This window comes from Pristis pectinata, chromosome 5 (genome assembly GCF_009764475.1).
Source record: "Pristis pectinata isolate sPriPec2 chromosome 5, sPriPec2.1.pri, whole genome shotgun sequence".
Lineage (NCBI taxonomy): Eukaryota > Metazoa > Chordata > Chondrichthyes > Rhinopristiformes > Pristidae > Pristis > Pristis pectinata.
The window spans coordinates 58,774,334-58,798,817 of NC_067409.1; the positions used below are offsets into that span (position 1 = coordinate 58,774,334).

Sequence of the window (24,484 nt, forward strand, 5' to 3'; positions counted from 1 at the left end):
CATGGAGATGGCACGTTTTCCCTGCGACTGCACGAGTTTCCTCCAAGTGCTCCGGTTTCCTCCCACATCCCAAAGATGTGCAGGTTGGTAAGTTAATTGGTCGTTGTAACTTGCCTTTAGTATATAGGCACATGGTAGAACCTGGGAGAAGCTGATGACAATGTGGAGAGAATAAAATAAAAAGGGATTAAAGTGTAGCTGGGTGGTTGATGGTCAGTTTGGACTTGATGGGCAGAAGGGCCTATTTCTGTGCTGTATCTCTGTGTGTGTGACACTAAATCTTTGCTGTGTTGCAGTCCAGCTGAGCTGATTCAGATAAGTGGGATGTATCTACTGAAGAGATGGTTCTAGTCATATCCTTTGCTAGTGGTGATGATTTTTCAGTGGCTTAATTTTGCTACTGTTAACATGATGCATCTGCACATGCCTCAGATATCCAGCTAGCAGAGGCTGATACCCAGCTAAAAGAGACCAGTGTGCCCACGAGTCTGTGATTTCAATCTGTCTTTTTATCAATATTTGTGATAATGGGGAATTTTGTCAGAGATTCTTATTTAGTATTTTTTCTTTGTATTCATTACAGCAGATTGCCAAGCTGAGGCAGCAGCTCCAGCGCAGTAAACAAAGCAGTCGGCACAGTAAGGACAAGGAACGTCAGTCTCCACTCCACGGCAATCACACTGCTATCAATCAGTCTCAGGTAAGCTGCCGGGGAAGAATGTATGTGGATAAAAATAGTCGCGATTGATTGCGTTCTTCTCTTGCCTGTGCAATCACTTCATGAGACGACGTCTGTACCTGTCGCGTATTTTGAGTACAGCAACTTGTTCAAACAAAGATATGGTTTCTGATGCAAAATAAAAGCCAAAAATATTATAAGCACAGCATAGGTTAATCAGTAGCTTGTTAAATACTATGTTTAGAGTGGGACCTATCAGCAATTTTGATGAATTGTTCTGACAACAATCTTCAACAGATCTTTTCCTTTCAGACAGTATGCATTTACAGCAATTTTTACTTTGGATTTGTTGTACTTAGTTTTACTTTTCAATCTCACAACTAAATATCCTGTGAGATGCCATAGCTGATTGGCTCTTTTTATTTGCTGTTAGCTATGATATAGATTATGCATTTTCAAAGATGAAGGTAAGTTCAGAGTAAGTACTGAGTCCCTAAGCATTGAATCATAATTGTACCTCGTACCTTTCAATTTCAAGTCCATTTTGGTCAAAGCAATGCATCAGGGCTGAAGACCCATTCCCTCTTCCTAGAAGAAAATGGACAAACTCTTATCCACCTGTTTTTCCAAAACTGAAAATTGTGCATTTTAGCCTACGGTTGTTACAGGGCAAACTTGTGTCATAAGAGCAGTGATCAGCTGAGAACTGACTACTTCTCCCAACATTTTAGATGACTTGAGGTCTGTGAAAAGAGAGAAGAAATCTCTTCTCCTTCAGAGAGCACAATAAACAGATCCACTGTGTCAGGGCTAGTTGCTGAAACAATGTCAAAAAATGGCATGGTGAAACGTTGAAGCATGTGGGCTAGGAATTTCTTTCTGTCACTTTATCTTGAGAGTATCATTAGCCTAGGGCCATGTTTGCATATTAATAGGATTTAAATGCTGGTTTGGGAAGCAAATTTTGATGAAATGTACAAGTAGGTTATGATTCACATGGTGGTACATTCTGTAGTTTAGTGAGTCATGCATGTAAACAACTTAAGTCTGCTGTCCTGGTTACTTAAAATCTGGGATAAAATCAGGACCACAGATGTAATCACTGCAATTAAATGGGAGTTACCGGGCTGGTGAATTTCATCTGCAGGATATCCACATGAACAATTTAGCAACCATTTCATTGACCACAAATGCTAAGTCTTGCTTTGAGAACTGAAATGTTCTATGTATCAACTGGAAATAGTTTTTCAATAAATTTACTGATTATAATTCTGAAGAGGTGCACATCAACATTAAATTGCTGCTTAAGCTGTTAGTACATCGTGATATTGGCAGATGCTATATACATTAGCCCCAATAAAATAATCTTTCTGAGATCAAATATGTTTAATTCCATAAACGTATAATCACAAATGTGTGGTTATTTCAGAAAAAAGTTGATGGAAACACCACTTATTGTTGAAGCGTAATTACCATTAAACTATTTAATAAAATGTGAGCTGTTTGGTACACAATTGCCCTAAAGGTACACAGTTCAAGTTGAATGTTTAAATATTGTTGTTTAGAGCCCTGGACAGTTTCACTTTTTAAAACAATTCCCTTTCCATTGTTGCTTTTAAGATGAAGCACCGGTTTATTTTATCATGCAGTGCCAATGTATGGATTAACATTGGTTTCTGTGCAATATACTTCATTGTCATTCAGTTCTTATACATTGTGAATTATTTCTGTGCAGCTCAGTTAGATCTTTCCCCAGATTAATTTTCTATATTGTGGTGTAGTACCCTAACACTAGACTGAAGCATCAACCAGCAAATATATATTTGGCAAAATTCATCCAGTGATACATAGTTTAACAGTTTGGTGGCAAGATTTTGAAGATGGTAACAGAAGGCTCGACATCGAATTCTGGGGAATTTATTTCCATATAAATGAATACAATTGTAGATGATTGTTTTAACTTCAACAAAAGATTAGTGAAATGCATCAAATTTATTAGGAAGGACTACACATGATATTACTCAACATAATTGATTGCACTTCATGCATATTTTTACTAAACAAGTATCTACCATTGAGTAACTAATGTTCTGTTATTCATGAAGAGATATAGGGATAATTCTGGAAACTATAAACTGGTGAGTCTCAGATCAGTGATAGGGAAGCTATTGGAGAGGATTCTTAAGGATTGGATTTATGAACACTTGGAAAACCATGGCCTAATTAGGGAGAGTCAGCATGGCTTTGTGCGGGGCAAGTCATGTCTTACTAACTTGATTGAGTCTTTTGAGGAGATGACAAAGGTTATTGATGAAGGTTGGGCTATGGATGTTGTCTACATGTATTTTAGTAAGGTCCCTTTGATGAGGTCCCTCATGGTAGGCTCATTCAGAAGATAAAGATACTTGGGATCCATGGTGACTTGGCCATTTGGATTCAGAATTGGCTTGCCCATAGAAAACAGAAGGTAGTGGTCAATGGGACTTATTCTGGCTGAAGGTCTGTAACTAGTGGTGTTCTGCAGTGATTCGTACTGGGACCTCTGCTGTTTTGTATGTATGTGCATGCACACAGAGATTGGTGGTGTTGTGGTGGTATAGATGACTGCCAAAGGATACAGTGGGATATAGATCAGATGCAGATGTGGGTGGAGAAATGACAGATGGAGTTTAACCTGGTCAAACGTGAGGTGTTGTACTTTGGGAGATCAAACGTAAAGATACAGAAGACAGTTAATGGCAAGACCCTTAACATTGTTGATGTACAGAGAGATCTTGGGATCCAAGTCCATAGCTCCCTAAAAGTGGCTGCACCAGTTGATAGGGTGGTGAAGAAGGTGTATGGCATGCTTGCCTTTATTAGTCGAGGCATTGAGTTCAAGAGTCAGGAAGTTATGTTGCAGCTTTATGAAACTCTGGTTAGGCCACATCTGGAGTATTGCATTAAATTCTCCATTGTAATGGGTCACTCTGTTACAGGAAGCATGTGGAGCCTTTGGAGAAGGTGCAGAAGAAATTTACCAGGATGCTGCCTAGATCAGAGGGCATATTCTATAAGGAAAGTTTGGACAAACTTGGGTTGTTTTCTCTGGAGTTGTACAGGCTGAAGGGAGACCTGATAGAAGTATATAAAATTGTGAGAGGCATAGATATTCAGTCAGTATCTTTTTCCTAGAGTTGAAATGTCTAATACTAGAGAGCATGATTTTTAGGTAAGAGGGGTAAGCTTGAAGAGATCTGCGGGGCAAGTTTTTTTTCACACAGTGTGGTGGGTGCTTGGAATGTGCTGCCAGGGGTGGTGGTGGAGGCAAATATGATAGAGGTGTTTAAGAGGCTCTTAAATAGGCACATGAATATGCAAAGAATGGAGGGATATGGACATCATGTCGGCAGAAGGGATTAGTTTAGTTAGGTGTTTAATTACTAGTTTAATTAGTTTGGCACAACATCGTGGGCCAAAGGACCTGTTCCTGTGCTGTACTATTCTATGCTCTATGTCTTGTGTTCTTTATGGCTCTGCAAGATTTATGGAAAAAGCGGTGTAGAGTTTGCCCATCTCAGGCAGCTGTGTGCTGTGCTTGCAGAGAATCGTGGTAAAATGAAAGAAGTCGAAGTTAAAGAACACAGAGTTGTTTGTTAATTTTGAGTCATTAATTGCATTAATATTAATACATTTCAGTCAGGACTAATTGGAATATATTAACCTGTGTAACATTTGATACCTAGATTAAGACCTGTTATACTGAGAGAGAAGGATATTTAATTAATCTCTAGGAGTCTGCTCATAAATGAAGGCATTATTCTTTTGCAAATGTTTACTTAAAAACTACCAAAGGAACTGAGTGACAGTAAGTTAGAGCACTTGCTTTTTATTCTAAGATTTTTGCATGAATTCAGCTCAGATAAGCACATGAATGTCCGTCCTCTTTTCATGCTTTAGTGGTTCAACCAGAATTAACAACAGCACAAAACTGCACCAAATGACTGCTTATGGGAAGCTGGTTGGTATGATTTAGAGATATCAGACTGCTGCAGTAATGGGATGTTTGTGATAAACCTTTGTGGGAGTGCTTAACACAAGTCTTGACACAGATATGGATGGAAAACCTAGTATTTCCTCATTGTTTAACACTGACACTTGTAACTCCTTTTTTTCTTGTAAACAATAAATAATAAAAAAACAAAAAAACAAGAAAATTTGATTCACAGACTTCCTTTGTTTGAGGTATTTCCATAACAGAGTAAACCTCAAAAGAACAGTTTACAATTGCACATAGAAATTTGTCCCTAACATACCGAAGAAACCTTGCCCTTTGGGAGCAGCTATTCTTTTTACTTAACATTGAAAAATCAGTTTAATCTCCCTGAATCTTTCCACTTATAAAGTGCATATCCGGTCACCAGAATAAATCTGGCTATAGTTACACAAGCATCTGCTGGAGGCTTTGGAAATTAACCAAATTTTGAGAGACAGCTCATGATAGAATTTATTAAAATTGTTAATTCAGTCCAACTTGCTTATGTGTAAATGGATACATTCCCTAGTAGATTTCAATGTAATAATATCTTTCCCATGCTTCACTCTACAAATGCCTTGCTGTATTTAAGTGTTGACTAAGCTTTTGTTGATCAGCTAAGATTCTGTGTTTGTCTTTATTCATATCAAAATTATAGAAATAAAATTTTAAAAAACTTCAGATGCTAGAAACCTAAAACAAAAATAGAAAATTCTGGAATGCAGAACTGCAAAAGGGTTTCCAAACTGAAATATTGGCTCTGTTTCTCTTCCCACAGATGTGGCCTAACTTGCTGAGTATTTCCAACATTTATTATTTTTGTTTAAAATTTTAGTAAGTACTGTTTGATAAAGAGATTATGGAAACCTAATGGCTTTAGAAAGTTGCAGAATAGTTATAATACTGTGTCCCCAGCTTCATTATTATTCTCCATGTGCTTGTCTTCATTTCATTCCAAATATGCTTGCTCACTATATCCATTAATATTTTTTCAAATAGTTATCACATTTCCTTTTGGAAGAATGTTTCGTTCTCTACTTTATCGACATTTGCTGATGAGCGTTCCAAATTGTAATGCCTTCCCTGCTGTTAAATCCAACCCTTTACGTTTTTTAAGATCACATTAAATTGATGCACTGGTGTGACTAACGCAGTGTCCAAGCCGTGGTTTCTCTGGCCTCTGAGAGCAGGCCTAATCTGTCCAATCAGGTGAATATGAAAGCTCCCTTGTAATTTTTCAAGGAGAATGGAAGTTCTTGCATCCTATACAATATTATTCTGCAGATAGATAACTAAAGCAGATGATTGTTGGGATCTTGTGTTGCGCAGTCTGGCCGTAGGTCTTGTTTTACAAGAGTGATGCTGGTTCAGTAATGATTCACTTGTGAAGGATCTTGGGAAACTCTGATGGCAAAAGCTGGCAAATTTTATCTTGAGGCTCTTTCTTGTTCCCTTTCATTTTGCTATGTAATCATTCAGAATCTTAAAGATTTTTGTCAAATTACCCTTTGACTTTTTCAGCTGTCCTCATAAAAGCCCTAACCTTAAGTCCTCTGTAATAGTTGTGCCTGTACCAAAGTACTGAAAGGTTCCTACATCACAGTAAAAAGTAATAAATGAAACATCCCATTGTAACTGTTCCTTTCACAAGACATCCTGACTTTATTAAGTTGACTGAAAAGAAGTGAATAACCATGGTTAAAATCTTCCAAGATGATAGTCTTTGAAATTTCTCTGTGCTATTCAAAAATAATGGATTTAAATCCTAGAGCTTTTGCTCAAACTCGCAATCAATGCAATTTAAACCTGATCAGTTGCATTCCACAGATAACATTTCCGTTGCTCTGTCACAACAAGAAATGTGTGTGAATTCAATGGCAAACAAGCTTAAGTCTTATTTTCAAGACTGAAGCTATTTAAATCTTTAATTTTCTAATTATCATAGTTCTTTGTGATTTACAGTCTTGTAGAATGTACGTAGGCAGGAGGACTAGGGGTTTGTATACTGCTGAATCTTTCCTGTATCTTTCACTAGTTTTATAGAACAGAATAGTTTGTTGGGTGAATATTTATTATGCTAGTTTTAGTTATCCAGAATTATTTAATGAAATAATGTACGTTTTGCATCTTCTTTCAACTTTATGTAATTTATACAAAGGGAGTTGTTAAATTTCACGAGATGCTTTCACGAAAGCAGGTTAACTAACTGTATCTACGTGCCTGGACATGCCTCGGCTAGCAATCCCCATCCTGTTGCATGGTTCTGTGCTTTAATAACTAGGATGAGTTTGTTGCAGGTTACTGGAGAGTGAAGGCTCAAACTATTGAGTAGCTATTACCACCTCAACAAATGTGTGCTTGCTTCACAACAAACCATTATTGGCAAACAAACAGGGTAATTTATCCTGCTGACCTATGTGTTGCGAATGATGTAAACTCTTGGAATTTAATCAGAATCAGGTTTATTATCACTGACATATGTCATGAAATTGTTTCGCGGCAACAGTATGGTGCAAGACACAAAAATTACCACAAGTTACAAAAATAAATAAATAGTGCAAAAGAGGGATAATGAGGTAGTGTTCATGGGTTCATGGACTGTTTCGAAATCTGATAGCGGAGCCCTCACCCTTTCCATCACTGACCCCCTCAATGAGGACTAGTGTGTGTTCTCCCGAATTCCCCTTCCTGAAGTCCACAATCAATTCCTTGGTCTTGCTGACATTGAATGCGAGGTGGTTGTTGCAACACTACTCAACCACTCAGCCTCACTGCCATCTGAGATTCTGCCAACAACAGTGGTGTCATCGGCAAATTTATAGATGGCATTTGAGCTGTGCCTAGCCACACAGTCATGAGTGTAGAGAGAGTAGAGCAGTGGGCTAAGCACGCATCCTAGAGGTGCACCTTTGTTTATCAGTGAGGAGATGTTATTACTGATCCGCACTGACTGTAGTCTCTGGATAAGGAAGCTGAGGGTCTAGTTGCAGAGGGAGGTACAGAGGCCCAGGTTTTGAAGCTTGTTGATTAGCACTGAGGGTATGACGGTATTGAACGCCGAGCCGTAATCGATAAACAGCAGCCTGACACATGTTTTGCTGTTGTCTACGTGCTCCAAAGCCGAGTGGAGAGCCAGTGAGATTGCATCTGCTGTAGCTCTGTTGTGGCGGTAGGCAAATTGCAGCAGGTCCAGGTCCTTGCTCAGGCAGGAGTTAATTCTAACCCTGACCAACCTCTCAAAGCACTTCACAGTAGATGTGAATGCCTTTTTGCTCTTACGATGGCCTTCTGTAGGTCATACCTGGACTTCTTTTAGGGTTCTGGATAGTCGGTCTTGAACAGCACAGATCTAGCCCTCAGCAGACTGCGTGAATTTCCTGGTTCATCCAGGGCTCCAGCTTTGGGAAGACTCGGTATGTTCTCGACGGCACACACTCATCCACACAGGTCTTGATGAAGTCAGTGATGGCCGTGGCATATTCATTCAGATCTGAAGATAAATCCCTCAATATGATCCAGTCCACTGATTCAAAGCAGTCCTGTAAGCATTCTGTCCCCTTCCCTGACCACACCTTCGCAGTCCTCACCGCTGGTGCTGCAGTCCTCAGTCTCTGCCTCTATGCTGGGAGTAGGTGATCTGATTTGCCGAAGTGCAGGCACAGGATGGCACGGTAAGCATTCTCGCTGGTGGAGTAACAGTGATCGAGTGTGTTGGCTCCTCTGGTTCCGCAGGTGATATGTTGGTGGTAGTTTTTCAGAGACTTCTTCAAGCTGGCCTGGTTGAAGTCCCCCGTGGTGACTGGGAAGGTATCAGGGTGCGCTGTCTCGTGACTGCTGATCATGGTGCTCAGCTCCTCCAGTGCCAGCTTGACATTTGCCAGGGGTGGAATGTACACCGCTACCGGGATGACGGCAGAGAATTCCCTCGGCAGGTTGAACGGACAACACTTGACCCCCAGATTTAAATTTAAAGGTGTAGAATTGGCCTTCAATATTAAAGAGATCAAATGATTGGACTAGTTTAATTGTATACAATTCTGTGCTTACCATTACAGGTGGAATATTGAAATCATGGAAAATTATGGAATAGTAATGATTAACTGGAATAATAACTTGTGTTTTTGGGTCAATGCCAAAAGAATGGCATCCACCATTCGTAGCAAAGCTGCCCACAAGCCTTTCAGAGATTCCAGAGTGCAGATTTCCACTTTTCCTCCAAGGGGACTTTGAATCAGTTGCCATTTGCAGGGGATCTATGACAGGCAGCAAGCAGGTTGTTTAGAGAATGTGACAGTAAAGCAGGAAGCAAAAACTAGGAAATATAATTCACATTCAATTGTGGTTCGAAAAGCAAAATGTACATGAGGTGAAGGGAGGAATTTAAACAGAAAAATGTAATATCTTAGTTTTGAAAGTTCTTTTCTGTTTGGATTCTGTTGGCAAAATACTGCAGAATTGCAGCATATGATGCAGCGGGGCTACTCTGATGGTAACTTCTAGATTTCTCTAATTAACTGTGCATTTGCAGACACTGAGTTGCCATCAGTTTTACTCAGTAACACTGGCCAGTACTGAATACTTGCTTTTGTTACTTCCATCAATTCCAGGCCATAGAAAGACACAGAATGTTATTCCTGTGTAAAAATAAAAAGGTTTGAAAACTATTCTGTTTTCAACAGGAGACAAAGCAAATTGAGAGGAACCAAGAGAAAACTTTGACCAGATAATTTCTACTGGCTGGCCAATCAGTTTGTTCCAGGATGTTTCTGAAGATCATGGTTAAAATATAAAAGCAGAAATTAATATAAGTTTATACAGTATGAATGTGAATTGCTTCACCAGTAGTGCCTGTTGACATTAATGTTTAAAAGAGAATTAAATATATTCAAGAGGAAGATTCTGGATGGAACTTATCTTTGTCTCCACTACCTCACGTGATGCTTTAGGACCCTCATTGTTGGTCTACTTGACTGGAATTCAGTTTCGAATGATCCCCAGTCTTTTCCAGATAAAACTTTAGAAGATTGCAGTCCTTGTCTTTGACTCCCACTGTAATCTTTGTAACATTGCTATCAACTTCATCTACAAGCCAACCCCCATCACAGGCTGTTTGTAACCTTCGATGTCCCATTCAACTGCTTAGTCTGCTCACCTCAAAGAGTGCCTACTTCGAACTCCATGACAATGCTTTCAGCATCCATTAGAACATAAGATCATGAGCTATAGAAGCAGGAGTAGGCCATTTGGCCCATTAAGTCTGTTCCAACATTTGGTAGGATCATGGGTGACCTTTTACCTCTGCACTACTTTCCTGCACTAGTGACATATCCCTCGATTCCTTGTCTTGAATATACCCTGTTACTCAGCCTCCGTAGCCCTTCTGGTTAGAGAATTCCAAAGATTCACTACCACCTGGGTAATGAAATACTTCCCACCTGTGTCCTGAGAAGCCGACATCATATTCTGAGACAGAGACACCTGGTTCTAGACACCCCAGGGAATCATCAGATCCACATCTACCCTGTCAGATCCCATAAGAATTTTCTACGTTTCAATGAAATCACCTCTCCTCCTTCTGAACTTGAGAGAATATAAACCCAATTTGTTTAATTTCTCCTCGTGAACAAACCTGCCATTATAGGAATCAATCTGGTGAATCTTCATTGTACTCCCTCTGCTGCAAGTATCCCTCCTTGGATCAGGAGACCAGATCGACACACAATGATCTAGGTGCAGTTTCACTAGAGCTTATACAATTGAGAATGATGTCTCTATTCTTGTACCCAAATCTTCTTGCAATAAAGGCTAAGATGCTGTTTCCCCTCCTGAATGCTTGTTGAATCTGCATGTTAGTTTTCAATGGTGTGTGTACAAAACCAGATCTCTTTGAATACTTTTCAATCTCATGGTTTATTTTTAAAAGTACTCCATCTTTATTTTCTTTATCAAAGTGAATGACCTCTCATTCCTCCACATTATATTCCATCTGCCATACCCTCACCCTATTCATTTTGCCTGTTTGTATCTCCGTGAAGCCTCTCAGCATCCTCCTCAATGCCCACATCTAGCTTTGTATGATCAGCACGCTGTGATATACCGGATTATCGGATTTTTACTGTATCTGATTGTTCAGAGATCCTGAAATTTCAGCATGTGGCTCACTGATTAGTCCAGAGACTGAGCCAGGAGGTTTGGAGTGTGGCTTGGTTGGGATTGAGAGCGCTGGAACATGGATAGGTTTGCGGCTGGAGCACTTGTCTGCTTCAGTTTGGGTTTATTGAAAAAATTATAGTGCTGCTGTGTAACATAAAATAAAAGTGAAATATTTGTGTTTTAATAGAAGTAACATCCACTTGTCCAGAACATCTGCGAGTGCAGTGCCACTAAAATCCTGAGTGTGCCAGATTATTGGAGTTTTACATTTGGGACCCTTCATTCAAATCGATGATAGAACAGGCGAGGCCGCAGCACTGATCCTTGCAGCACGCCATTGATCATAGTCCCCCAGCCTGAACATGATCCATTGATTCCTACTCTGCTTTCTGTCTGTTAACCAATCCTTACTTTGCCCCCTAATACCCTGTATCCTAATTTTGTTTAAGAATTTCTTGGTGGCACCTCAATAAGTGCTTCCTGAAGAACTAAATACACAGCATCAATTGGTTCACTCTTCTCTATTCTGCCGGTTAAAACTTCGGAAGCACACTGAAAAGGTTTATTGAGCACGATATCCCTTCAAAGATCCATACTGACTCTGCCCAATCCTTTTAATATTTTCTCAGTGCTCTGTTACCACTATCTTAATTATAGATTACTGTATATTCCTTCCTTTCTGATGTTGGACAAATTGATCTGTGGTTCTACATTTTGTCACTTCCTCTCTTCAATAATGGGATTACATTTGTTAATCTGTGGGAACCATTCTAGAATCTGGAGTTTTGGGAGATGACAGCTGTTGTATCCACTATCTCCAAAGCCTCCACCTTCAAAACAGATTCTGATGACCTATTTCCTTTCGGTTCCATTAATTTCTTCAGTACTAATTTTTCACTAATGCTGATTTTCTTTGAGCTCTTTATTCACTCTGGGCGTGTTCTCCGCTGTTTCTGGCAGGTCTTCTGTACCTTCCATGAAAACAGACACAGTATATATTTTTTAATTACTTGGTCTTTTTTTTGATTATTCAGTATAATTTCTCCTGCCTCTCTCTGTAAGGGAGCCACATTAATTTTAGTTATCTTTTATCTTAATGTGAAAAGCTCTTGTAGTCTGTTTTTGTTTTTCTTACTTGCCCACTCTCATCTTCTTTCCCTTTCCTTTGTAATGTCTTTGTTTCCTTTTGCAGAATTCTGAAATTTTCCCAATCCTAAGGTTTAGTTGTGTTTTTGGCAACATTATAAATCTCCACAGATCAGATACTGTCCTGAATTTCTCTTGATAGCCATGGCTGGACCATTTCCCTTTTTTTTAATGCTATAAAGGTACATTGCTTGTAAACCATGTATTAATTATTTGAATGTTAGCCATTGTTCATTTACTGATTGTAGTTTCCCAATCTATCATACTGAATTGATACCTTATCTTTTGTAAGGCAGCAGATTAGCAGAGCAGTTTGTGCTGCACTTGCACAGCTCCAGTGACCTGGGTTCCATCCTGACCTAAGTTGTTACCTATGTGGAGTTCTTCCTGTGACTGTGTGTGTTTTCCCCAGGTGCTGCGTTTTCTTCCTATGTATTAAAAACATACTGGTCAGTAGGTTAATTGGCAACTGTAAATTACTCTCAGTGTAGGTGGATGGCAGGAGAATTGGGATGGAGTTGATCGTTATGTGAGAGAAAAATAGATTTCAGGGAAATAAGTGTGAGAATGGGATTGATGGGAATGCTGAGAGCCAACATAGGCTTGATGCGCTAAATGACTCCATTCCTCCCCCATCTGGACTCATCACCCTCCCCCATCTGGTATCATCTGCCCATCGTCTCTCTTATCTGGCTCCACCTATCAGCCTCTGTCTCTCTCACTTCTACAGTATGTACTGGCTATTTTCTCTCTACACTCTCAGTTCTGACAGGGGGCCTTGACCTGAGACATCAACCATCCCTTTGCCTCCACAGATGCTACTCGACCTGCTGAGTTCTTCCTGCAGTTTATTTTTTGCTCTAGATTCCAGCATCTGCTGTCACTTGTGTCTCCCCTCTTGATCTCACCTTGGCTAGGTATTGATTTCTACTAAAGCTGAATTGATAAATTCAACCCATCATCATACTGCAACTTTAATTTTGGTTAAGCATGCCAATTAAAAAATCTTGTGGAATTTTACAACTGACCAGAATTTCTTCATAAGCCTGGAAGCTGAAGGTATTAAACCCATGGAGTTTTCCCTGCAGAAATGTGGCGTGCCAGTTTGACTAGTGATTATCCATCAAAGATTTGCTGGTGTGGGTTTGGTTACAGGGTCTTGAAGAGCAGCTCTCTTGTTTCTTTCCAACCGCTGCTTACATGGTCAAATGCAAACCACACAGTGACATAATCTTGGTGTTCACAGCACTGAATAAAAATTATAGCATTATATTAATATTGTGAAAGCTAATTTGAATGGAATTTCTGTTAATACTGGTTTGTTCTGTACATTGATGAGGGGTTCATTAGATTTAAATTCCCACAACATTTTCAATAGGCCTATAATGTGTGGCAATTGGTAAATGGTGACAAAAGCACAGGATTTCAAACTTTTGATGTGGTTGACTTTCTAATATTGACTCACCCCCAGATTGTCCCTTGTCTGAACTTATCAGGGACTAATGACAACCCAAAAGAAAATAGTATCAGTCCTTTCAGAAAATATTGCTTTTAAATTTACCTAAAGCAAAATAACTCTTGTGTTAATAATGCAATTAATTCAGAAACTTGATGACCATGTAAATTTCTTCTTTATAAGGTCCCTGGTTTGAAGAACATTCATTTATTGGGGAAAAAAGGAAAGGGGGAGATATTATTTGGATATATTTTCTATCACACATTTCTTGCATTTGGGTTACACTTGAACCACAGAGGGACCAATATCCTTGCAGGGAAATTTGCTAGTGCTACCTGGGAGGGTTTAAACTAGATTGGCAGGGGGTGGGACTCTGAGCAGGGGCAAATCATGGGATAAAGCAGTAGCCAGCGAGAGCAAGTTTAGTAATCAGGATAGCCAGGAATACAGTATAGAAAGGGCAAGGGATACCCAGTTAAACTGCATTTATTTCAATGCACTAGGTTTAACAGGTAAGGCGGACGAACTCAGAGTTTGAATTGGCTCTGAGGACTGGGATGTTATAGCCATAACAGAAACATGGCTGAGAGAAGGGCAGGACTGGCAGCTCAATATTCCAGGATACAGATGCTACAGGCGTGACAGAGATACAGGTAAGTGGGAAGGGGGTGTTGCTTTTTAATAAGGGAGGACATAACAGCAGTACCTAGAGGTGACATTCTTGGGGGATCGTCTAGTGAGGCCATATGGGTAGAACTTAGAAACAAGAAGGGGAGGGTCACCTAGTGGGGCTGTATTATAAACACCCCCCCCCCCCCCCCCCCAATAGTCAGCGGGAGCTTGAGGAGCACGTGTGTAGAGAAATTGCGCATAGTTGCAAGAATTGTAGGGTTGTATTAGTGGGAGATTTTAATTTCCCCGGTGTTGACTGGACCACCCAGAGTGTTAAGGGCCTGGATGGGGTGGATTTTGTGAAATATGTCCAGGAAAGTTTCCTGACTCAATATATTGGTGGCCCTACTTCGGAGGGTACAATATTGGACCTTCTCTTGAGGAATGAGGCAGGGCAGGTAACTGAAGTGGCAGTCAGGGAGCACTTTGCCTCTAGTGACCATAATTCTATTAGTTTTAAGACAGTGATGGAAAAGGACAGGACAGGTCCACAGCTAACGGTCCTAAACTGGAGCAGGGCTAATTTTGGGGGAATTAGGCAGGATCTAGCAGAGGTCGATTGGGTGAGCCTGTTTGAAGGGAAAAGAATGAATAGTAAGTGGGAGGCTTTTGAGAGTGAGCTATCAGGACTCCAGGAGCAGCATGTTCCTATTAGGGTGAAGGGTAGGCCTGGAAAGTTTAGGGAACCTTGGCTGATGAGAGATATTGAGGCTCTGGTCAAGAAAAAAAGAAGGAAGCATACATTGGGTTTAGGAGGTCGGGGACGAGTGAATCCCTTGATGACTATATAAAAAAATTAAGAATATAGTTAAGAGAGAAATCGGGAGGGCAAAGAGAGGGTATGAGATGGATCTGGCAGGTAAGGTTAAGGAAAATCCCAAGAGGTTCTACAGCTATATTAAGAGTAAAAGGGTGGCTAGTGAGAGAGTAAGTCCACTTAGAGACCAGCAGGGTCATCTATGTCTTGAATTGCAGGAGATGGGTGGGATTTTTAATGAATATTGCTCCTCTGTGTTTACTGATGAGAAAATCATGGTTGCTCAAGAGATAAGGGAAACAAGTGGAGATGTTTTGGAGGACATTCATATTATCAAGGAGGAAGTATTTGCAGGCTTACAGTACATTAAGATGGATAAATCCCCAGGGCCTGACTGAGTGCATCCTTGGATTTTGTGGGAGGCTAGAGGAGAAATTATGGAGGTCCTTGCAGAGATATTTGCTTCATCGTTAGCCATTGGTGAAGTTCCTGAAGACTGGAAGGTGGCTCATGTCCTTTTGTTGTTTAGGAAAGGTAGCAAGGACAAGCCAGGGAATTACAGGCCGGTCACCCTGACATCAGTAGTGGGGAAGTTACTGGAGGGAGTTCTGAGGGACAGGATCTACCAGCATTTGGATAGATAAAGTCTGATGAGGAGTCAGCATGGCTTTGTGCATGGAAAGTCATGCTTGACAAACTAAAAGGTTCTTTGAAGAGGGCAGGGCAGTGGATGTTGTCTATCTGGACTTCAGCAAGGCCTTTGTCCTGCATGGTAGGCTGGTCTAGAAGATTAGATCCCATGAAATCCAGGGAGAGCTAGTTAGGTGGATTCAAAATTGGCTCAGAGGTAGGAAGCAGAGGGTGGTGGTTGAAGGTTGTTTCTCAGAATGGAGGTCGGTGACTAGTGGTGTGCCGCAGGGGTCGACGTTGGGACCCTTGTTATTCGTTATTTATATAAATGATTTGGATGCGAATGCACAAGACTCGGTCAGTAAGTTTGCAAATGGCATAAAATTAGGAGGGGGTGTTGATAGTGAAGAAGGTTATCGTAGATTATAGGGGGATCTTGATCAGTTAGGGAAGTGGGCCAAGGAGTGGCAAATGGATTTCAATACAGTGTGTGGTGATGCATTTTGGAAAGTCAAACCACCGTAGGACTTGTACTATGAATGGTAGGGCACTAGGGAATGTAATCGAACAGAGGGACCTAGGAGTACAAGTGCATAGATGGTTGAAAGCAGCGTCGCTGGTAGACAGGGTGGTGAAAAAGGCATTTAGCACACTGGCCTTCAGTCAGGGCACTGAGTATTGAAGTTGGGACATTATGTTGCTGTTGTTTAAGTCATTGGTGAGGCAGCACTTGGGAGTACTGTGTACAGTTTTGGTCACCCTGCTATAGGAAAGACATGGTTAAACTGGAAAGAATTTAGAAAAGATTTATGAGCTGTTACCAGGACTAGAGGGCCTGAGTTTCAGGGAGAAGTTGGCCAGGCGAGATCTTTATTCCTTGGAATGTTGGAGAATGAGGGGTGACCTTGTAGAGGTTTATAAAATCATGAGGGGCATAAATAAGGTGGATGGTAGCAGTCTTTCCCCAGGGTAGGGGACATAGGTTTAGGGTGAGAGGGAAAGATTTAAAAGGGACCTGAGGGGCAATTTTTTCACCCAGAGGGTGGTGAGTAAATGGAACGAGCTGCCAGAGGAAGTGGTTGAGGCAGGTACAATAGTATCATTTAAGAAGCACTTGGATAGGGCTCAGAGCGATATGGGCCGAATGCAGGAAATTGGGACTAGATGGGTGGGCACCATGGTCAGCATGGACTCGTTGGGCTGAGGGGACTGTATCTGTGCTGTATTACTCTATGACTATAATTAACGCTCTGCATAAAACAGTGTTTAAATACAAGACAGATTGGAGAACTATGTGCTAAACACAACAAGGAGCATTTTTCACAAGTGGTGAATAAAAGTTGGCTTAGTAGTTTAGTAGAATGAGTTCATTTCCTTCAAACAACCATTTCAATTTTGAAGTAGGAAAATACATTGTATCAATCATATTAGTTTAACATGCATTTAAAGGTTATAAGGAGTGTGATTGTTGTTTGTACATGATGGAAAAATGCTCTTTCAGATCACATTTTCCATCTGTTTCTTCAACATCTTATTTGTAGTGGATGTTCCATTACTGCATTCTGTTGTGCTTTGTTTCGAGTTCTCAGAGGTCCCCAGCAACATACAAACATTGGCTTTGGTCAGCATTATTTATGAAAGCATCAGCTGCTTTGCAAACTTCAGTCGCATTCTATCATCAGCATTAAGCATTCTGATAAAATTGTTTTAACGTTTACTCCAATATACAATATGCTCCTTTAACTTCTATAATATAAACATTTAAAAAAAAAGACTGGAAGATGTATCGCACATTATTCTGTATTCACAAGCAATTAGCCCCAGGATTATCTGAAATTTAGGACTTCATTTTGAATGTGACCTATTATCAGAATGACATTTATTTTCTCTTCTACTCATTTTTAATCCATTTTATTATCTATATTTAGTAGTTGAATATTTTGTTATAAATCATTTAAATCTGCCTCAGTCTTTGCTCTGAAGAAGTGTAAAAGCTGAATGTTGTTTTTATTCTCGGTGTGATTTGTACTTTTAGCACAGAGATGACAATGTAATTTGACATTTACTGTTGAGGAGTAACTCTGGGGACCTAATTAAATGCTCAGAGCAGTTGGTGAAAATGCCTGAAGTCAGTATTGGTGATGTTACAGATTCTTTGATCTGCGGCAAATTTATAGTTTATTGCTAAGAACAGATTTTAAGTAGATAACCTACATCAGTTATAATCTTGTATATTTGATCATTGATAGTTGCTGGTATCCTTGTTAGATGATATTATTGCACTAAAGAGAATAATCCAGTACAGTGTAAAGTCATACTTGATGATTATGTTCATATGACATTGTAAATTCAAAATATTACATTTTATTGTACAGTGCAATCATTATTCTGGGAAGTGGTCAAGACTTTCAGTTGTTTGCTTTGTTTCCTATTAGTTATTTTTCTCCTGCTTTCTCCTTGCTTTTAAGCATTTGATTTTGGATACATTTGCAGTGTTCCTGAGTTGGCACAGATGAGAAGCAACTTTGCTTCCTTGAAACTCCCATCATGCAACTTTGAGGAAAAGACTCCAATCTGTTAAACTCTGGTACAGGTGAAAGTTTGGGTGCCATACCTTTATGCATAAGAGCTTTTATTTGTAATTGTCCACTACTTATACCGCTGAAGAAATATACTACCTTGAAATGCCTCATTAAAGTATTGTTTATGGTTTGCACGACACAAGAGTTATATTTTGGAGAAATTCACCACTTCAGTGTTTGAACGCCAACAGTAATGCTCTTAATTTTTCTGAATTTTTTTTTCTTCCTAGGCTTCTGCAGTACGATTCATCACAGGTCCAGCATCAAACATAACAGTTTCAAAATCTGCAATTTCACGGGTCCAGAACAGTGTTGAAGGCATCAATCAAGAGATAGAAAGAATGTTTATTAAAGACAATGGAGAAAAGGAGGAACTATCCCGGGTAAGTGCAAATTCAGCCTTTTTACTGGAAGTACTTTTGCATAGAACATATAACTGCAGGTAAGAATAAATCAGATTAGTGATTATAAAGGGAAAAAGAAAAAGTGTAAATACTGGGAATGCAACAAAATATTAGAAAAGCACAAAGTTATGAGCATTGGCAGGAGGAAAGATTTAGTAATGCTTCAAAGGGAATCCTTCTGTGGCACTGTATGAGTCCCACCTTGTGCTTTAATTGGTTGCAAGACACCTGCACGCTTCTGTTTTTAATAAAGATTCAGAAGATTGTCTTTCCTCCATTTGAATTATCTCAATGGGACCAATTGGATAATGATTCACTTTGGACCGTTTTTGCCTGTAGGTATATATTAGTTTGGTATTGTCCACAGTTCATTGCGAAGTTAGGTGATGTGGTATTGCTGACTGAGTGAGTTGAAATAATATGCTATACCATAAGATTAAGTACCTGTGTAATTAGTTGTGCAGCAGCCAGAGATTCATACTGGTCTTTTGCACAGATTCAGTCACTGCTGGGACTCTGTTTTTCTGCAAGTAGCCAAACTCTATTAGAACCTTTAAGGGTGTTAAATCCCAGTGGTGACATCATTCATTTAATTACATTGTTCATCTTCTGTTTTTTTTAAATTAGTGTGAATGTTTTTGAGGTGTTTGTTATTGTCCTGATGTCGTGACTACCCATTTATTTAATCAGCTTGGGTTAACGTGACATGTTCTTCAAAAGACTTCTGGGTAACCAAGTTAATAAATGATTTACTGATTATATTGGAAGTTTCTCTTTGCACATAACTTTGGCACCATAGTTGGTGGACTTCTCCACACAAACTTAAGATTGTCTGTTAAATAGTTAGCCAGAGAAGACATGGATCGAGAAGTTAGAAAGGTCCTGAAATTTCACCTTGGGTAATAAGATTTTAATGAAAACTGAAAATAGAAGATTTTTCCAAAGGGAAAGATAGTGTGATAAGATCAATTTAATCTTCTTCAGTTTTGGCTTTTGCATTTTATATTTTTTCATTTAAAAATATGTTCATTTTATGTAAAAATTCAAAATTGTCATTCAGTCCTCATTTCAGTTTTTTTTCTTACTTCAGTCCCACGATGACTAATTTTTTAAATGCACAACGTAGACTATCTAATTCATTAAATAGCAGCACTATGTCACTTGCATATGGATGTTAATAGTTGAACTCAAGTTCTGCAAAATGATAGTGCTTCCCCTGGATGATGAGAGACATTGTAAATTTAGTCAAAAAGAAAAAGGAGACATATGTAAGGCTTATGAAGCTGATATCAGACAAGGCCTTTGAGAAATGTAAATAAATCAGGAAGGAACTTAAACAAGAAATCTGGAGGGCTAAAAAGGGCTATGAAATGTCCGAGGCCAGCAGAATTAAGGAAAATCCCAAGGCATTTCATACATATATTAAAAACAAGAGGGTATTGAGGGAAAGGGAAAGACCACTCAAAGACAAAGAACAAAAATTATGCCTGGAGTCAGAGGAAGTGGGCAAGGTACTAAATGAATATTTCACCAAAAGAAGAGTATGGAGTGTAGTGAGATCAGGGAGGGATATTGCTGATATTCTAGGGCATGTCGATATCAAGAATGAGGAGGTATTGGGTGTCTTGAAGAGTATTAAGGTGAAAAGGTCCCCAGGGCCCGATGGGATCTATCCCAGGTTATTGAGGGAGGTAGAGGAGATTACTGGAGCCTTGACACATATCTTTGTATCCTCTTTAACCATAGGTGAGGTCCCAGAGAACTGGAGAAGAGCCAATATTGTTCCTTTGATTAAGAAGGGCAATAGGGACAAACCAGCAAATGATAGGTCGGTGACCCTTGCATCAGTGGTAGAGAAATTATTGGAGAAGATCCTTGGAGATAGGATTTACTCACATTTGAGATAGTCAGCATGACTTTGTCCAGAGGTGGTCATGTTTTGCAAACCTGATTGAGTTTTCTGAGGAGGTGTCAAAGATGTTGGGCCGTGAATGCTATGTTCGTGGACATTAGTAAAGCTTTTGATAAGGTCCCTCCATGGTAGGCTGATCCAGAAGATTATGGCATATGCGATCTATGAAGACTGAAGACTTGGTAGATTGGATTTAAAATTGACATGGCCATGGAACATAAAGGGTAATGGTGGAGGGCTGTTATTCTGACTGGAGGTCTGCGACCAGTTTTGTTCCACAGGGATCAGTGCTGGAACCTCTGTCATTGTTTGTGATTATACATAAATGATTTGGACTAAAATATAGGTGGGCTAATTCATAAGTTTGCAGACAACACAGAAGTGGCAGAGTTGTGGATAGTAGGGAAGGTTGTCAAAGGATACAGCAGGATATAGATCAGTTGGAAATATGGGTGGAGAAATGGCAGGTGGAATTTAATCCAAACAAGTCGGAGGTAATGTGCTTCGGGAGGTCAAATGTGAGGAAAGTATACAGTAAATGGCAGGAACCTTGAGAGCATTGATGTACAGAGGGATCTTGGGGTGCAAGTGCATAGCTCCCTGAATGTGGCAACACAATTGGATAGGGTGGTAAAGAAGGCGTATGGCATGCTTGCATTTATTGGTTGGGGTACTGAGTATAAAAGTTAGGAAGTCATGTTGCAGCTGTATAAAACTGGTTTGGCTGCATTTAGAGTATTGTATGCAGTTCTGGTTGCCACATTACGGGAAAAACGTGGAGGCATTGGAGACAGTGCAGTAGAGGTTCACCAGGATGTAGGATTAGAGAGTATTAGCTGTGAAGAGAGGCTGGACAAACTTGGACTATTTTCTCTAGAGCATTGAATGCTGAGAACTGACCTATGTAGGTATATAGAATTATGAGAAGCATAGAGAGGGTAGATAGTGACTTTTTCCCAGGGTAGAAATGTCAAATACCAGAAGGGCATAGCTTTAAACTGAGAGGGGGAAAGTTTAATTGAGATCTATGAGGCAAGTTTTGTTTTTACCCAGGGAGCGGTAGGTGCCTGGAACGCACAGCCCTGGGAGGTGGTGGAAACGGATGCAATATCAACGTTTAAGAGCTACTTAGGCAGGCGCATGAACAGGTAGTGAATGGAGGGACATAGACCACGTTTAGATAGATGGGATTTGGAATCAACGTACGTTGTATGCTTCTTCTGTGACCTCTTGACTTGCTGTTAACCAGTCTAGCTGCAGCAAAAAAATGATTTGGCTCAGGATATGTTCAGCTGCAGGATACTCTTGTCAGCTTTGCTCATGGATACCACTTGGTGGAATAGGTGCATGAGTAAAGGGACAACACGCAAAGCGCTGGAGTTGCTCACCAGATCAGGCAGCATCTATGGAGGGAATGGATAGCCAATGTTTTGGGTCAAGATCCTTCTGGGACAGTTGGTTTAACCAGGGATCTCCAAATGGCCTTTCAGGGAGCATGTGTGCTAGCATAGAATGTAGGTGTATCCCTTGACCAAGGCTAGACAAGCGAAAGAGCCTTTATTCCTGGTAATATCACAGGAAGATTTAAGGCAGACGATCCAGAACTGGAGGCCGGACTTCCAAAGTAATTCAGAACTTTTTCTTGATGACCTGGTGCAGGACCAGCACTTTGTTTCGATCAGCAGCCTGAAAATATGGTTTGGTTCAATGCTGTTGATGAATACGTAGCAAGAAAGGAATAAAACCTCTGAGAAATGATGGGCAAAACCCACTGAACTAATTTCCTATAGAATGTGAACAATTTCATTTTTCAGAATATTTAAGATTTTGTGAATACATTTTGTACTAAACACTTAACTTGAAGTGCTTTGAATCTTTGAACTGCTGACAGTAACATGGCAGACAAAAAAATATTTCAGTGGCTTAATTCTTCTTACTGGAACTGTTTCTTCACTTTCCCATGGTAGTTTTCCTAAATGTTTATTAAGAATCAATGCAATCAACAGCATCCAATGAAAGGACATTTCCTACTTTATTGTGAAAAATACTTGAACTATTTTGCTCCAAATATTACTGATAACGTGCATTATTGCAGTGATAAATCTTTTCAGTTAATGAGACCAAAAGAATATTTGGTTCTTAAGCATGCACACACATGCAGATCTTGTTATTAGAATGGCACAGAATGAAGCCATTCAGCCCATCAGTTCCATATTTGTTCCCAACAAAACAATCCCATTAGTCTCAAACCCTCCCCCCCCACCAACCTTTGTGATATATTCTTTCTCATACACACCCATCTCTCCCTTCTGATTCTTTTTCCTCTAACCTACATTCAGAAGGGGTAATTTACAGCAGCCAATTAACCTAGCAGCCCACCTAAAGATGTGGTTGGAAACCAGAGCATCTGAAGGAAACTTGTGGTCACAGACGGCACCCAAGGTCAAGATTCAACCTGCATCCCTGGAGCTGGGACCAAAAATTCAAAACTAATACATTAACTTTATTATAAATATTAGAATATAAATGTATTACATAATATAACAAATAGTCATGTTATTGATAGTTTACGTGCAGGAAATGATAGTACCACATCTCAAACAAGCTTGCAACATCTCCATAATAATAAAAAAAGAGAATAACTAAGGCTGTATCTTCTACCTTAGTAATCCCAATTTTAAAGTGCATTTCTTTGAACCTTGGGTGACAATTAAAATTGGCTGTAGTGCCATCATGGGTTCTCATCTCCCTATTATGAGCATCTTTTCGAGAGTTGTGATAGGCACCTTAATCTGGAATAAGTTCCTTATTTCCTAAGGGGAGAAAGAAGAGAACTCAGTGGTGCAGGGAGAGAAAGATGAATAGTTGAAATTTTACAATCAGGCAGTAATGTTTTCTCCTTTCTCCCCCCACACCATTTTAAACATCAAAACATAGGTTTCTTTATTGGCCCTATTGCCAAAGACAGGATATAGCTATGCCCCAGGGCTCAGACAACAGCTGTCTCTGTTATTGGTGTACGCTGTGTTAGTGAATTTTGGTTGGTTGAGTGTGCAGCTGTAGGCCATAGTGCCCTTGGACTGGGGAGATTAAAGATTGTATGGAGTTCCAACTTCCTACTGCTGGGCAGTTCACTAGTGCAAAAATGAAAGATTAGGTTTAGATTTTGCTGGGACATCCCTGGAAATCAAAGTGTCTGCTAAAATAGTTAGTCAGAGCTCATGATTAAAACCCACTTGAATGAGATGCCATAGGCTATGTGAAGGCCAAAAGAATAGGAAGGGTAAGCACTAGCAAAAAATTATTTGAAAAAATAATCATAAAATAAATGTTTTCTAAGGCATTTAACCATAATTCTCATTGAATATTTTGCCAGAAGAGGCTGAAAAAACAAAATGAAAGTTGTCCTTGCCGATAATTTTTTATTGTTCACAAGTTGGACATTTTTGAGACAAGTTGCTTTCAGAGATGTTTGGGAAGTAGAAGAGATGTGGCGATGATCAAAAATATATAAAACCAAAATTAAGACATTGATACTTAAAATATGCATGTCTTATAACGAGCCAGCAAATGTTTTATTAAATAGTAGTGAGCAATTTGTTGCATCAGGTTATTAGACAAAAGACCTGATCTTCTGTCGTCTTAGGAGTCTGAATGAACATACACATCCTCCAGTTTAATCTGGTGACCAGTGGCAGATCATATATTAAATCCCATTAGGAAACATAGTGATTGTTGTGGATTAATAACACCTTTCGGTTGATATGATTTTGGAGCAAAACAGGAGTACCAGTAAACTCTGTCAAAACAATTCTGATGTCGGTCATTTTTTCCATTTGTTCACCTTGTTATGGTGTGCCAACATCACGAATATGTTGGTGTTTTTAATAACTTAGTGTGTGATGCTGTTTAGTTGGAGAAATGCTTAAGAAGGATGGGGTTTATATGCTTTACTATCTCTATGAATACTGTATCTATACGAATCACAACATATGGTGTCTGTTGCATTAAATCTGTCATTTGAGTTTTCTATTCTTGAGTGAAGATGAATAAAAGCTCAAACTTGTGGCAATCAGAA

General features: G+C 39.6%; 1 protein-coding gene across 1 annotated transcript in view; it reads left to right on the plus strand.

The window, feature by feature from the left end:
* The window catches only part of glcci1a (glucocorticoid induced 1a), a 195,139-nt gene that overhangs the window by 128,689 nt on the left and 41,966 nt on the right, over positions 1-24,484 (plus strand). The window contains exons 5-6 of the mRNA XM_052016912.1: positions 584-700; positions 18,321-18,473. Coding sequence (XP_051872872.1) covers positions 584-700; positions 18,321-18,473 — 270 coding nt within the window. The remainder of the gene's footprint in view (positions 1-583; positions 701-18,320; positions 18,474-24,484) is intronic.